Source organism: Cuculus canorus, chromosome 23 (assembly GCF_017976375.1).
Source record: "Cuculus canorus isolate bCucCan1 chromosome 23, bCucCan1.pri, whole genome shotgun sequence".
In the NCBI taxonomy this organism is placed as follows: Eukaryota; Metazoa; Chordata; class Aves; order Cuculiformes; family Cuculidae; genus Cuculus; species Cuculus canorus.
In genome coordinates this window covers 1,383,258-1,397,320 of record NC_071423.1, presented here as the reverse complement: position 1 = coordinate 1,397,320, position 14,063 = coordinate 1,383,258, and the positions used below count along the sequence as shown (strand labels likewise).

The 14,063-nt window shown below is 46.4% G+C and overlaps 1 protein-coding gene across 7 annotated transcripts in view; it reads right to left on the bottom strand.

Moving 5' to 3' along the window:
- The window catches only part of FLI1 (Fli-1 proto-oncogene, ETS transcription factor), an 88,845-nt gene extending 74,984 nt beyond the window's left edge, over window positions 1-13,861 (bottom strand). The window contains exons 1-2 of one of the 7 annotated variants that reach the window (XM_054086891.1): window positions 13,748-13,861; window positions 11,338-11,446 (exon numbers count right to left, since the gene is read on the bottom strand). In XM_054086891.1, coding sequence (XP_053942866.1) covers window positions 11,338-11,403 — 66 coding nt within the window. In that variant the 5' untranslated portion in view covers window positions 11,404-11,446; window positions 13,748-13,861. Of the gene's footprint in view, window positions 1-218; window positions 456-1,730; window positions 1,831-3,139; window positions 3,161-11,337; window positions 11,447-13,135; window positions 13,471-13,747 lie in introns of those variants that run through there. The other 6 variants (XM_054086894.1, XM_054086890.1, XM_054086892.1 and 3 more) reach the window with 6 other exon arrangements.
- Window positions 13,862-14,063: the final 202 nt, after the last annotated feature.

Below are 14,063 nucleotides of genomic sequence, written 5' to 3'. Positions count from 1 at the left end.
GGGACCCCACAAGCGACCACCAAAAGCCCCAGCGAGGGTTGGAAACCAGAGCCGGCTGACACCGAAAAGCGGGGGGCAAACATCTGGGGGGTCCCGGAGGGAACAAGCAGCCCCACTGCCCCCGGGATGGGCGAGGGGGGACCGGCAGGAGGGGTACCCCATCCCCGCATCCCCCGGCAGGAGGAGACCCCCATCCCCATCCCCTCCTACCCCCTTACCTTAATAGTGCCGTCCATCTAGAATAACTTCCAGCCGGTGCCAGCAATATTCCACACATTGACCCGGTTTAGCTGCAACCGAAACCTCCCGAAGTTTTTTTATCCTTCTCTCTCTTTTCGCTTTTCTCCTTTCCAGTGGTTTTGCTCTCCTCTCGGGATCCCCTCTCCTCTCCCTCCCTCCCTCTCTCTCTGTCTCTCTCTTTTTTTAACTTTGGTTGTTGCAGCAGAGCGAAAAAGAGACAGTTAACCGGATGAAACGTTTTTTTCTGCTAATTTTGGGAAGTGAAGTCACTCGAGGAGGAAACTTTCGTCTCTCCGCTGGTCCTGCCTTCTCGATGAAAATATATATATATATTACATACAGGATATTTGCTCCATTTAGATAAGAAGGGCCAGAACAATAGCTCCGTCTGTCAGCTCTTGTCGTGGACCTCGCCTCGCACCCCAGCCCGGATCAGCCCGAGCCGTGGCTCATCCCACAGTTTACTTTAACATGGATTTTTGCTATTTTTTTCCCTTTTGGCTGGAGCAGCTTTCGCCTGACTCACTGAATTTCCGTCTCTTCCCACAGATTTTTTTATTAATGCGTTTTCCAGTCACAGGCAAAAAAAAATTAAGGGGAGAAAACCGTCAATAGAATTCGGTCGCGGCAGGCAGAGAGAGAAAATAAGAAGTCTGGCCATTAAAAAGTATTTAACACACATTTCAGCCCCTTTTCTTCACGGCTCCCCGCAAGGAGCGTGAGATGAGGGTCCAGCTCCTGCCAGAATCGAGCGGTAAGTGCCGTAATGAAGAGCAAATGACTCCAGAAATTAAACACACGCTGGAAACGGGGCTGCAGGAGAGTGGAGGCTCTATTCCACCTTCACCCCTTCCCTCCCAGTCACGCCGAGGGCTGGGATAACCTGGATCAAGGATGCTGAGATGGATGGAAGTCCAGCCGTTCCATTTGCGGGGCTGGGAGCACCTTCACACAGGGCAAGTTTCTCTCTAAGTTGTTAAACAGGAGGGGGGGGGGAACCCACTTTATAAGCTAAAAATGACAAAAATTTACAATAATTGTCAGGTGGGCTGAATTTTCCGTTCCCGGATGCAGAGTGGGCATTGCAAAACCCCAGCCACCAGCACTGCAATCTCATTTTAGACCTGGCGAGCCCCTGATGTCCCATTCTCTCTCTCATTCAAACGGGAGCGGTGGTCAGAAAAGGAACGCGCGTTCCTTTTTTTTTTTTTCCCCGAGAAAAGCTGGAATCCTCCAAAGGAGCCGAGGAAAAGAGACAATACCCGCCTGTCCAGCTCCCCCGCTTCCCCCCCTCCCTTGCAGAAATAAGAGGCGAAAAGCAGAACGCATCATGCAACACTTTGGGCGTCCTTTATTCCCCTCTTCTGCAAACGGCTGCAGCCCGAGGAGAGAGCAGAAGGTGGGATAAAAAGGAACGGGAAGCCAGGAAAAGAAAGTGTCAAGGCAGGAGGACACTCCTGCACGTCAGATCTCTCGGCGGAGAGGATTACCTTGTCCAGTGCCAGTTGTGTCCAGTCTTTTTGTTTTCCCTCCCCGTCTTTAGTCCAACCACGGGGAGGGGAGATGGGGATGGGGGGGAATAAAAAATGATATCCAAAGTTTTTCCTGCACCCGCCCCTTTCAAAAGGGAAATGCAATAATGCCACTAGTGTTTCTACTCGGCTGCGGGAGAGACGCCTTATCAATACTTTATTTCTCCAAGAGCGGAGCCGGCAGGAGAGCTTTGCAGATCCCCCTCGCCCCTCCTTCTCGCCCTCCCCCCTCCTCTGAAATCAGCCTCATCAATTCCGCTACAATTTTGTAGTTCGAATGCAGACGCGGGGCTGAACGTGACCAGACCTGTCTGTTTTGGGCTCGGGAGGTGAGGGGGTGCCTCCCCTCTCCCCCTGCCCCGTCCTCCCCCCGTGTCTGCTCCGCAATCCCGGGGTCTGCGCCGGGGTCCCCGGAGAGCAGCACATCTGGATGCTGCTAGCGGGGTCAGGTCCCCCCTTGCCTAGGGCCACAAGAACTGGAGTTCAATTAAAAGAAATCACGGTTAACCCTTCGTTTCCCTCATTACTCTTTCTTTTTCCCTGCACATTAACCCCCCCCCCCCCCCCCCAAATACTGTCTTCTCCACTCCCCTTTCAGAGTTACCACACGGCTGCAGCAAAGCAAGAGGTTAAAGGGAAGAGTGAAACGCATCCTTTCAAAACCCAACTGATTTCCTCTCTAGACAGCTCTCTCTACCAGCCCCGATAAACAACGAGGGTGAGCGGAGAGGACAGGCTGAGGATCTTAACCGCGAAAGGAAAGGAGGAAAAATTACTCTGGAAGAACCCTCTGTCATCCAAGGAACTCAGAGAGCATTTGGGGTTCAGGCTGCGGGACCGGCAGGACCTGGAGGGGCTGGAGGTGTGGAAGAGCTGGGAGAAGCCACCTGAAAAACCTGCCCATTTGATGAGGGAAGACCCCAACATTTCCAAATCACCCTTCCCCATCGCCGGGCTGGTTCCCCAGTGCTCCCAAAGGCTGGAAAATGTCAAACAGACCCCACCCCCCTCATCCCACCTAGGGATATTTTAGGAACCCAGGTCTGCGTTTTATTGCCAGACGGGCACCATGACCCCCAGGGGCTTGTTTTGCATGTCTGAGGACCACTCGAAAAGAGCCTCTTAGGGGGATGTGAAATGGGGTCCATCAGGCCTGATTTACCCCTATTTGGTCTACAATAAAGATTGCAATGAGCCCAAAAAGATAAGGTAACGAGCGAAGTTGTTGAACATTATAACACACAGGCTGAACAGTTTCCTATTTCCCTCCCAAATCATGTAACAATAGAACCTTTGCTTCACCTTTTCACTTTTTTTCCCCCCCCCCCCTTCTCTAAAAATAAACCCCAAATCACCCTTGAAGTTACCTCGAACTTTTCTAAATACTCCAGACTTTCTGGAGAAGGATGGAATGTTCATAAACTGCTTGTTCCAAGCTCTGAATCATCTCAGGTGATTGTTCAGTGACTTGGAGGGGTTGGAAAGGAAGGGAGCAGGGACAGTGAGGGAGGAGCAAAGCCACGACCGGCCACGGAGGTGGGCAACATGCACACCTTTGAGTCTGATGCTCCACTTTCGGACGCATATGTACACACAGTAAAGGAATTAAAGTCTGTTTAATGCAGTTACCTCCAGACATCTGGAAAATCAATCGATCTGAGCAGCCAAGGGAGGTTTAGAAAGCTTAAGTTGGGACAGGCTGGTAGAAATGTGTTACTCCTCAATCAGATTTTTCTTTCCCTTCGCTTATGAATGAAACGAAATTCTCCAGCCAGGTTTGTAGTTAGTTCAATACCGATGTCCCCACCTCCTCTCCTCGTCCTTATAAGTGGGTCACACCGGCTGCAGCCTCACAGAGAGAAGGTGAAAACATAGGGTTTGGGGTGATCCCGTTAAAATGAACAAAGACACATTGGGGGGAATTTAGTCCAGGACTGTTTCAAGCCTAGTATCAAAGGAGTTAACCCCTCGGTGTAGTTCAATGCCAGTCCTTCGGCGCTACAGAACCTCAAAGCCATGGCTTTTTTGTCTGTAATTCACGCGGGATTAGTGGTCATCACTTCATAATTAAAACCGTCTCGTTATTCTGTAGGAATAAACATAACGAGAACCTTCCCGGGCCTCAGTTGCAGGTTAGCAACATTCTTTTCCGAGGATGAGAAAGGAGGCTTGGCTTATTCCACCCTCTTTTAGCCGAACAGCACCAGCTGAGCTCTAGAGAACTCCAGGGTGCTGTTGCTGTGAAGGAACAGGGTGAACAGGGCAGGGGAGCCCCGAACCAGCATCCGCACCCCAGCTTCGTCACTGGAAAGCGCCTCATTTCTCACCAACTGACAAAGACTCCTCTTTTTTAAACTATCTTTATATAAATATAAGGCTTGCGCCAGGTATATTGTGCATGCATTCTATGTGTATAAAGCTCCCTATGTATTCTACCCTCTACACATGCATTTGCCACCATTCTTTGCCCAGAGCTGTGTTTCCAGAAGGCCGGGGTCTATCCCAGGCTTTACTGGAGGGAAAATCTCCACCAGCTTCAGTGAATGCTTAAAATTTCCGGATCTGAGTTTCCTCTGGCACCAGCTCCGTTGCAGAATGAAAAACGCGACGTGTTGTGTTTGTTTTCTAAACCCACATTCTTACAAGCAAAATAAAAAGCCTAAACTACAGCCTCGGGATTTGATCCCCAGGAAGGAATCCCAGTTCTAAACTAGTCGGGCAAACCTCTGCTTTTCAGCTACAGCAACAAAAAGGAATCGAGAGGGTTATGAAGGATCGGGTCCCTCCTACCTCTTGGTTTACAAGAACGACCCATGGGATTTGGGAACTTGAAGCCTGGAAGTTATTCAGTGCTAATCGGTACCGAGTAAAACATAATGTCTTAAAAGTGGCGTGGAGAAGATGCAGTAGCTTTGAAGCTGCATCGCAATTAGGCGAAGAGTGGGGGTAAACAGTGTCCTGGATAGTTTTATTTGAGCTCCATGTCCCAATAAAACTGCCCCCGCCCTCCCTTCCTCTCCCACCCCGCAATTATCGAAAAGCTGAGGCACAAGAAAACAAAAATACTGAAGGCCAAAAAAACAGACTGCAGTGCACTAGCTCCAAACGTCTGGCCCCTCGCTTGAGGCCATAATTAATTTGAGATTTATTTTTATTGGAGAACCCAGTCTCGTCTGACCTTAGCCAAACAAGGCTTCAGCGAGACCCTTGATGCGCTTGAATGGAACAGAATATTTCTCTCTAACTTCTCTTCAGGCGTCCGTGCCTGCTTTGAATTTGTTCCCTCAGACTTCATATATTTGGAGATTTGCAGGAAAGATTTAAAGCATTTTTCCCCCTTAGCATTCACTTTCTTTTCCTTCCCTTTCTGCTCCCCTTCTCCTCCACACCTCCTCTCTTTCTAAACACAGGGCTGGGACAGCATAGGAAAGGCTGGAATACAAAATTCCCTGCATCCAGCATATTGAGGAGGCTTTTTTTTTTTCTGTAAATCGTGAAAGAATGGAGCCATTAGAAGGTCGCAGAGCTTGGGAGGGGGTTGGTTGCTCGAATGCTGCTGTCTGAGGGCTGGAGTCGCTGTAAAAGCTTGTCCCTTGTGCCCAAGAGCCTGGTTTATTTTAGAAGGCTATAACATGCTACCTTTTCAGTAGAGAAGCAGCGTTACTCCCACCTTCTCCACATAAATTCAAGCCGTTTCTTGAAGGTAGAAGGAAGGGAGAAACAATGCCAGCCCAGGAAAAAAAAAAAAAAAAAGAAAAACAAAAAAACCCAACCTGGTGGGATTCGCTAGACATCGGGAAATGGATTTCTGTATTTAAAACACAGAGGTAGGTGCAAAAAAGAACTAAAGACTTAAGCACCGAGTTGTCCTAAGACATTAATCCGCCACTTGCTAAAGTCTAGCAACTCAGCAGCGTTTCTGCCGCAAGAAATGGTCGTCCAAAACCAGAGAAAGAAAGGGAACCAACCGGTACATCCGTAGATTAGATTATCACCAAGTGTGGGAATAGCGAAATGGCTCACAGCAGCTTCTGCCCACTCTACCCCTAGTGCAATTCCCATCTTCTCTAGAGGTGCTTGAAATTCTGGAGGGGAAGCTGAAATTCTGCGGGAAGCCAGCAACTGGGATTTAAAAAAAGGCAGGAGTGGGCAATGCGCTGGAGGATGCTCTTGGTGGGACTGATAACGCCTGAAGTGGGGAAAACAGTCCATGAAGGCTTCAATTTTCCCTTTTCTACCAGGCTAAGGCTTTCTCGCTGTTCTTAAAGAGTGTGCGGCGGGTTCCTGCCTGCTCCTCACCCGCAGCATCCCTGTGTACCTGTGGGTGAGCCCTGCACAGGTCCCTCCGCAGCGCCTTTCCCCTGTCATCATTCTCTATTCATCATCTGCTCTGCGAGACCTCGGTGGCAAAAAAAAATATGAAATACCGGGATATTCTTTCCTTGCAACCTGTTCCCAAGCAGCCTGCAAGTGCTGGGTGGGAAAGATAAGTTGTCAGGGACTGTTGTAGCCCTCGTATTGCCTGGTCCAAGGAAAAAAAAACACTGTTTTGGCCTTAAAAAAAAAAAAAAAATAAAAATTACACCACCCTCTCTCTTTCGGGCTTCTGTAAACTTTCCAGGCTGAGCGAAAGCAAGAACAAACCAAATATTGTTTCCAGCCACCCGGGCTATTTTGCCTCCGTGAATATGCTTCTTTGTACTGCACCACAAACGTTATGGCTGCATGAAATCCATTTTCGGAGCCAGAATTCCCGCACCGGCACGGCGGTTCCCCCCGGGGACTGTCCGAGGGGCTGCGATAGAGCCCGTTTCCCGCAGCAGCCCGCCCAGGGAAGATGCGGTTCCTCTGCGGGTGTTCCCTGCGCTTCCCAAAGGGACGGAACGGGGCTGTGCGGGGCCAGCTAGTCCCGGATCTGCTCCGGGAACTGCCTGGAATAACCCCGTCGAGAAGATATCATTCCCAGGAACGGCAGAGGGAAAAGCAGGAATGCTGCCAGGATGCCCGCTAATGTGAGATGGGGAGCATCGCCACCCTCTCCTTCGACTTCTGCAGAAGCCTCGAGCTGGTACGGCAAGAGGTTTGAAAAGCAGGAGGCTGAGCTCCAATTCCTCCCTCTTCCCAGGTCTTTCTTATTCCCCTTCTTCCTCTTCTTCTCTTCCTACCTCTTCTTCTCCCCCTCCCTCTTCTTTTCTCTTCCTTCTCGTCTCTTCTCTTCTCTTCTCTTCTCTTCTCTTCTCTTCTCTTCTCTTCTCTTCTCTTCTCTTCTCTTCTCTTCTCTTCTCTTCTCTTCTCTTCTCTTCTCTTCATTATTATTCTCTCTCATGTCACTTCTTCTAGGGAAAAACTTATTTACTTGTCTTGTGGGAGGGAGAATTATGTTATATATTCCTTTTGTGGGATATCAGATGATGCTGTGTTCAGTACCCCCGTTACACAGCAGAAAAAGCAAGACTGGGATCAATGTCTTCTATAAATCCTCTTCTACACGTATATATTAACTTTACCTTTTGTTCTGTGTCTTGTACAGAAAACGTCAGCACGGGAGAAGGGGCTCCAGGAGAAGGAAGGCTGTCCCCGGCCCGGGATGCTCTGCAGAGCCCCGGGAGCTCCAGGAGCTGCCCTGGGAGGTGAGGGCAAGGCAGGAGCTTTGTTCCCAGGCTGGGGAAGAGGAGACAGAAGCGATGGAGATAGAAGAGGAGATAAGAGATGAGCCTTTGGACGCTGCCCAAGGGCGTAAGAAAACCTCGGGGGAACAACACCCCCTAGAATGATTTTTTTACACGCATACTAAACCACAAATTGGCAGTGCAGAAGGAGAGTGAAGACTGCCCTGGCCCAGAGTAGCTTGTGGTAATGGTAATAATTAAAAATTCAATATTCAGAGGTCATGTTGCTTTGCTTATAGCCCTAATTCTTTCCATATCCCTACAGTCAGGATTCCAGTGGTGTCTTTTGAAATTTAATTTCCCAATTATATTACATGTTTCATTCTCTACAGTCAAATACTCGTGTTTAGATGAGATTAGCACCCTCTGATATACTGTGAATTATTAAATATTTGCAGATCAGCAAGTCCCATAATGGTGCGAGGAACAGAAATACTTCATCTGTTATGTAGACTAAACCACTATGGATCAAAGTGGGGGGGTTATATTTATGATTTCCCTCCCCTCTGTCACATCCAGACCCATACAAGAAGCGTGTGTGAGAAAGGAGATGGGGTAGCCCTGCCATGAGGTCATAGAGGATCTTTTAGCTACAGATACCCATATCCAGAGTGGCTGTGATGTCAAGAGAGGTTACAACACCGAGAAACTGAACTTCACCAGGATGACACAACATGAACCATCTTTGTTATACAGACCATTTTAAAAATGAAATCCGCTTCCTCCTGCAGCTCCTCGGCCCCACCCCCTCCCTTTGCACCTTGAAAGCCATGACAAGAAAAAGAGCATGGGCTTGAAGGTGGTGGCAGGCTGGTTTGCACCCCATGGGGATGAGAGTGAATTTACTCCCCCTGGGAGCAACACCCTCCCCTCTCTGTTACAACATACAGAGATGAGGCATTTTCTGTAAAGGTACGGAATAAACAACGTTTATACACGTGATGCATCTGTTGAAGAGGATTTATAGAAGGCATTGATCCCAATCTTGATTTTTCTGCTGTGTAACTGGGATACTGTACACAGCATCAACCAAGATCCTATGAAAGGAATATATAAAATAATTCTCCCTCCCGTAAGACAAGCAAATAGGTTTTTCAGGAGAAGAAATTACATGATGATGATGATGATAATAATAATAATAGACCTGGGAAGAGAGAGGAATTGGAGCTCAGCCTCCCTCTTTTCAAACTTCTTGCTCACCACAGCTTGGAAAGTCCTCAGAGATCAGTGGGAGGAAGCAGGAAAGAGAAGACAGGTGTTGTCTAAACCTGAACAGGTCCTTGTTCTTACACAGCACTTTGATCCACGCTTTAAAGATGGAGAAATGGAGGCAGAGAAGTGTCTTTCTCAGGAGCACCAAGCCCGCCCTGCCAGGGTTTGGATTTGTACCCACATTTCCTGACTATCTGCCCAGATTATTATTCAATCCCACCACTTCTACAAATAAACCAGACACAGCCAGGACGTCTCTGTTGGCTCTGGGTATGTGAAACCATCACCAAACTCGGTGGGGCCAGAGCTTGACGGAACCTCTGTCTTTAAGGCTTCAAGTCTATTGAATTTAACCACGTTCCTACCTTAAAGAACAGCTTCACTGATCTGAAAGAGTTACTCAAATACCCTTTTGCACCAGTGGTACTGAGCTGCCCAGCTTAAAACTGTTGAGTCAATGGGAGATATTTCCTTCGTCTTCAGAGGAGTCAGTCCTAAAAGACCTGTGTCAAAATCCCATTGAGTTTTTTAAGCATTGGACATGTCATTTCCCCAATGACATCTGTGCGAATGAAGCTTTAAAGACAAGAAACCAAAGACAAGATCCTTGCCCAAAATAACAGCAGCTGATGGTGAAGGGTTGTAATAAAAGGCAGAGGGTTCAGCATCGCACAGCTCTCTTATCCCTCCACCACTGAAATACCGGATTTAAGTCCAGCCTGAAGACTTCTTCCTGGTGGATAAAATGCATACTTATGCGAAGACAACTTTGTCCAAGCACTTTGCCTGCAGGATTGTACTTAATGAGAAGGCTATCCTGACACAGTTATGGACAGACTCACTCAATCTTACTGCAATGTTAAATTATTTAGGCCTGGATCTTGGTTCCACTTAATTCAAAAGGAATTTTGCTACTAACTGGAGTGGCAGCCTCACAACAAAAGGCAATGATACCATAATATAGGATGTCAAAGGGCCTTCATCTCTTCATTGTAAACAGAACACAGCTAAGATCATTTCGCACAAACAGGAACTCTGAAGAGAAATTAATGCTAAAACTGGGCACAGACTGCATAACGTGTTTCTTTACTCAAGCTTTGAGTTAATTTGCTTTCATGAGACTTGGATTTCATTTGTTTTCCTCGGAGCTTCTATTCTTTCAGGATCCAAAGCTATATGAATTTAATAAGTAAAATTAAATCACCAACATTTCCTGAAAGATTGAGCTATGAGTTTGACGTTCAAATGTGTCACCTGAATGTGGAAGCTTGACCATCCCCAGGCAGGTTTGGTCTAGAAGCTTGGTCCAGAGAGCTCTGGGAGGTCACCGAGTCAGGGAACACAAGCCTCATGGCACAGGAATCAGCCCCACTGAGCCTGCATTTCAAACACTAATACTGCTAACAAACTGCCCCCAAAATGAGCCATAGCCCAGGGATCACATACAGAAGCCATTCAATTAATCATCCCCAATAGCTCGTATGTACTTGAAAATCACAATTGGCGCATGGATCGTTGACTGAGGGGATAAAAAAAAAAAAAAGACAAAATTCCTGTAATAAATTATTCATTACAAATTATCCACCCAGCTCTAGTTAACACCCTTCTGTGTTTCTTCAGCCTGAGAGAGAAGAAGCTTGTGTTTTAGATTTTCCCTAAGTGCTGTTGCATGGAGGGTTTGCCTTAAACGTGTAACCCAGATGTCCCAGGCTTGGTTTATTTACATTCTTGGGAGCTGTTGTGGAAAAAACCCTATATGATGTCAAATATAATATAGTACTCGGTTGAGTTATAAAGGGAGCAGACTGTGCCAATCTTTCTTTGGTATTTGTGACTCTCATGGAAGAGGCGAAAGTGCCCCATCAAAACACATTACAATATATTTTTTTCTTACTTAAAAAAAAGATACATAAGCAACTGTTTAGAGTGGAAGATCTAGAGGTGTCTGGCATTAGTCAGTATCAGTAAAAACAACCAAAGTCAATTTGCCTACTAAATTGTACGGAAGCATTGCTCAAGGAAAACCATAAATAACACTGTGAAAGAAATCCCAGCATCACATAGCATTGCATGGTGTGACAATCCATTTCTGCAGTAACTGAAAGAGATGTTTTGATTTAACTCATTAAATATTTTTTCTCTTCTAAATCCATTTTGAAATGTACCTTTCAAAAACCCATAACTTCACATATCATCTTACATATTGGATTCAGCAGCTGGCGCAGCACAGAAGTAGAGGGATGTTAAACGGAATTTAGCTTTGGTTCAAGACTAAGTGGTATCTAGGAAATCAGAAAATTGGAAGCCAATTTCAGAAACCACCATGATGTAACTTGGGTAGGACACCACCTCTATCATATTGGTTTCAGAACAACAAACCACCACTATAACGTAATTCAGGACACCCGCACTATAAATACTGGTTAGAGTGCGACCCACCAAAGCAGGCATCAATGCATTGTGAAAAACAAGAATGCTTTAACATATTGTTGGTCATGAGGATACAACTTTTGACTCAACCTTGCATATTTCCAGAACAATAACCGATACTTGAGACTCCAGTCCCTTTCCCACCAAAGCAGAGGCATTTTTTTTTTCCTGCTAAATTCAGTGAGAATGGGAATGAGATTTTCAACTAATACAAATGATTGTGAATGTTGGAGGATTGTAATTGTTGACATTACCTGTTTAAAGATGCTGTCATGTCTTACCTTGACGTAAGACGAAGTGTCTGGTACAGTCTGAAACATCCTTACTCGTTTAATAGATATATTTTAAGGTCCTAAACTTGACCTGAAATTTAAAAAAATAAAATAAAATAAATCAAATCATGGAAAAATAAAGACACAAAATATTTAAAAAGTAAAATTAGTAACAACATTTAAAGAGAAGTGATGAAGTATTTAAGTGTACCCTTTAAAGGAAGGACACACAAACACATCCACCACAGTAACTAAAAGCCAAGTAGTAGACAGGACTTAATAAAGCAGGGTTTTATTTCTACATTTCAACAGCAGTTTGCTTTTGCTTTTGGATTCCACCCTCCAAGGAAAAGATCCTTCTTCACTTTTGACCAGAGGGAAACGTTTGACATTTGATTAACTGAATTTCTTAGCCAACAATTAAAAGCCAGCTGAAATACTCATGTTTTCATGTCGAGACTAGTTAACCCTATTGACTTGTATCCAAGGGTTTCGCTGGGCTAAATGAAGGGCAGTTGCCTTTCCTGACTCGTTGAAACCATTCCTAGCCATTAGCCCGCCGGCCTCTGCTGATTTAAAGAGCCTTTCTCACCAATAATAATGAAACAATAAATTAAAAATAAAACTAGCAAACGGAAGTATCATTTCAAACAGCCCCAAACCCCCCCAGGACTGTCAGTCTCAGCCCTTTCGGTGGTGTCGATACTGCAGAGATGCGAGGATTAACAACGATGATGAAAAATGGGATGGTGTGTGGGAAAATAAAACCTGCAGTCACTAAAATATCCTACAACACTTTTTTTCCCTACCCGTTCCTCCCAGGTTCTCTAGTCTCTTTGGAAAGCACCAGAAAGCAATTAGCTTACTGTAATTAGTGCATCGTTAAGAAGCACGAGCCCTCCAGCATGCAGCTGGTAAAGCTGCTTTTCTGACGGTCCCCTTTTCCCAGGGTGGGAAAGGACGAGTTGGACATTTACCCAGAATTTACTATAGAAGAAGTTATAGTGTACAATCAGAGACGTGCAGCAAGAGTTGCACAAGGTCAATACTATTTTTTCCCCCCCCTTTTCCAGGCTCCTTAGCACAAGCAGTGGGGCCCTAAGTTTGCCCGCGGCTGACACCAGCCGAACCCGCTAGTCAATCCTGCATCCCGGGTTTGCAGCCCCCATCCCTATCCGCTCCATGCCCAGCATTCCCGAACGGGCAGAGAAACCAACCCCGCCGGCTCGCCTGGAACCTCTGCTGGTTAAACACACCATAAAAACAGGCAAAACCCCACAGTCCAACAGCTCTGGAAAAGAAAACTCAGTTATGTGCACATCCATCCCCCCCATCCCATTTATTGACTGTTAAAGCGCTCCCCGCGCGGCCAGATGGCACCGAGGGCAGCCGAGGAGAACACTAAAACATCTCCAATGTGTTTCTGATAAGCACAATTCTGTCGTCCTCCCTCCTGGTCCATTCCAGTTCCTTTTGCTCCCGAACTTGCGGCGGGGCTGAGGGCAGGCAGAGCCGAGGGATAAGGGAATCTTGCTTGGCCACTAAGTTCTCTCAGGTCAAGGATTCCCATTTCGGTTTTTCTTGCTCCCCCCTCTCTCGTAATTACGCCTGTTCATATAAATAAATACATCTGCATATTCGGAGCCAGCCTTGCGGAGTCTGTTATAGATTATTTATCAATCGTATTGCCCTGCCAGCATCAGTCGCAGTCTAAAAGGGCCCCTTAAACTCCTTTTCGATTCGCCTCTTTCTTATTCGTATTGCTGTTTAAATGACTCACCTTTTATACCCTTTCCCCTCACCCAGTGGCAGAGCAGTTTGTAAAGATCCAGGTTGAGACCAAAACCACAGCTCTCCACCAGTTCTGAGTTGCTACCCTGCCGCTGCAGTTTGGCAAAGAGGAGAGATTAAACTTGTTTAGATCCAAAGCTGTGCTGAAGTTAAAATTCCCAGCCCATCCAGGCAGGCTGCATCAACCAGGCATTTCCTCAGGGGGCTTCTGTAATGCTCGCAGCTCCAGGGCGTGCTTTCCTCTCCTCTCTTCTATGCCCTCTACTTTTCATTTTATTTCCGTTTACCCCCTTATCAATACCGCAGCTACTCCCTCAGATTAATCGTGGCGATGGGACATCCTCGCCCAATGAGCTTTCCTGGCGCTCCTCGCAACTTTAAGGAGCGAAAAAAAAAAAAAAAAAAGTGAGAGAGAAAAAAAAAAAAAAAGGAAAAAAATTCACAACTTTCTTAAAAAAATATTGCCGAGGAGTCAAGCCGAAAAGAGACGCTGAGTGGAGCTCAAGTGCTACTTTACATCCCCCTTTTAAAGAAGGAAGTTTCAAATATCCGTTTTTAAATCATCGTTCCTTACTTTGAGCTTTTCCTCCCCGACTCTTACCTTGCCAACTGTTAACCCATTTCCCCCTGCAGCAGGACCGAAAATATCGCAGGCTGAAACCCTCTCTGGTGGATCAGGAATTCACCTTTTCCCTCCGAGCTCAAACCTCCAGCTCCTTCCAGCTATTTAAATACCCAACTCTACTACCAAACAGTAACGCGTTTAGGGAGGGGAAGGAAACGCATCTTCAATTCAAGGGTATTTTCTCCCCTCGGGCTCACGTTTCTGGTGCACACTGTCATCTCAGAAGGGTTGGCAGATAATATTTTGCACTAACCTGGGGAAGAAACTTCCAGGGATTTTAGAAAGACGTCAA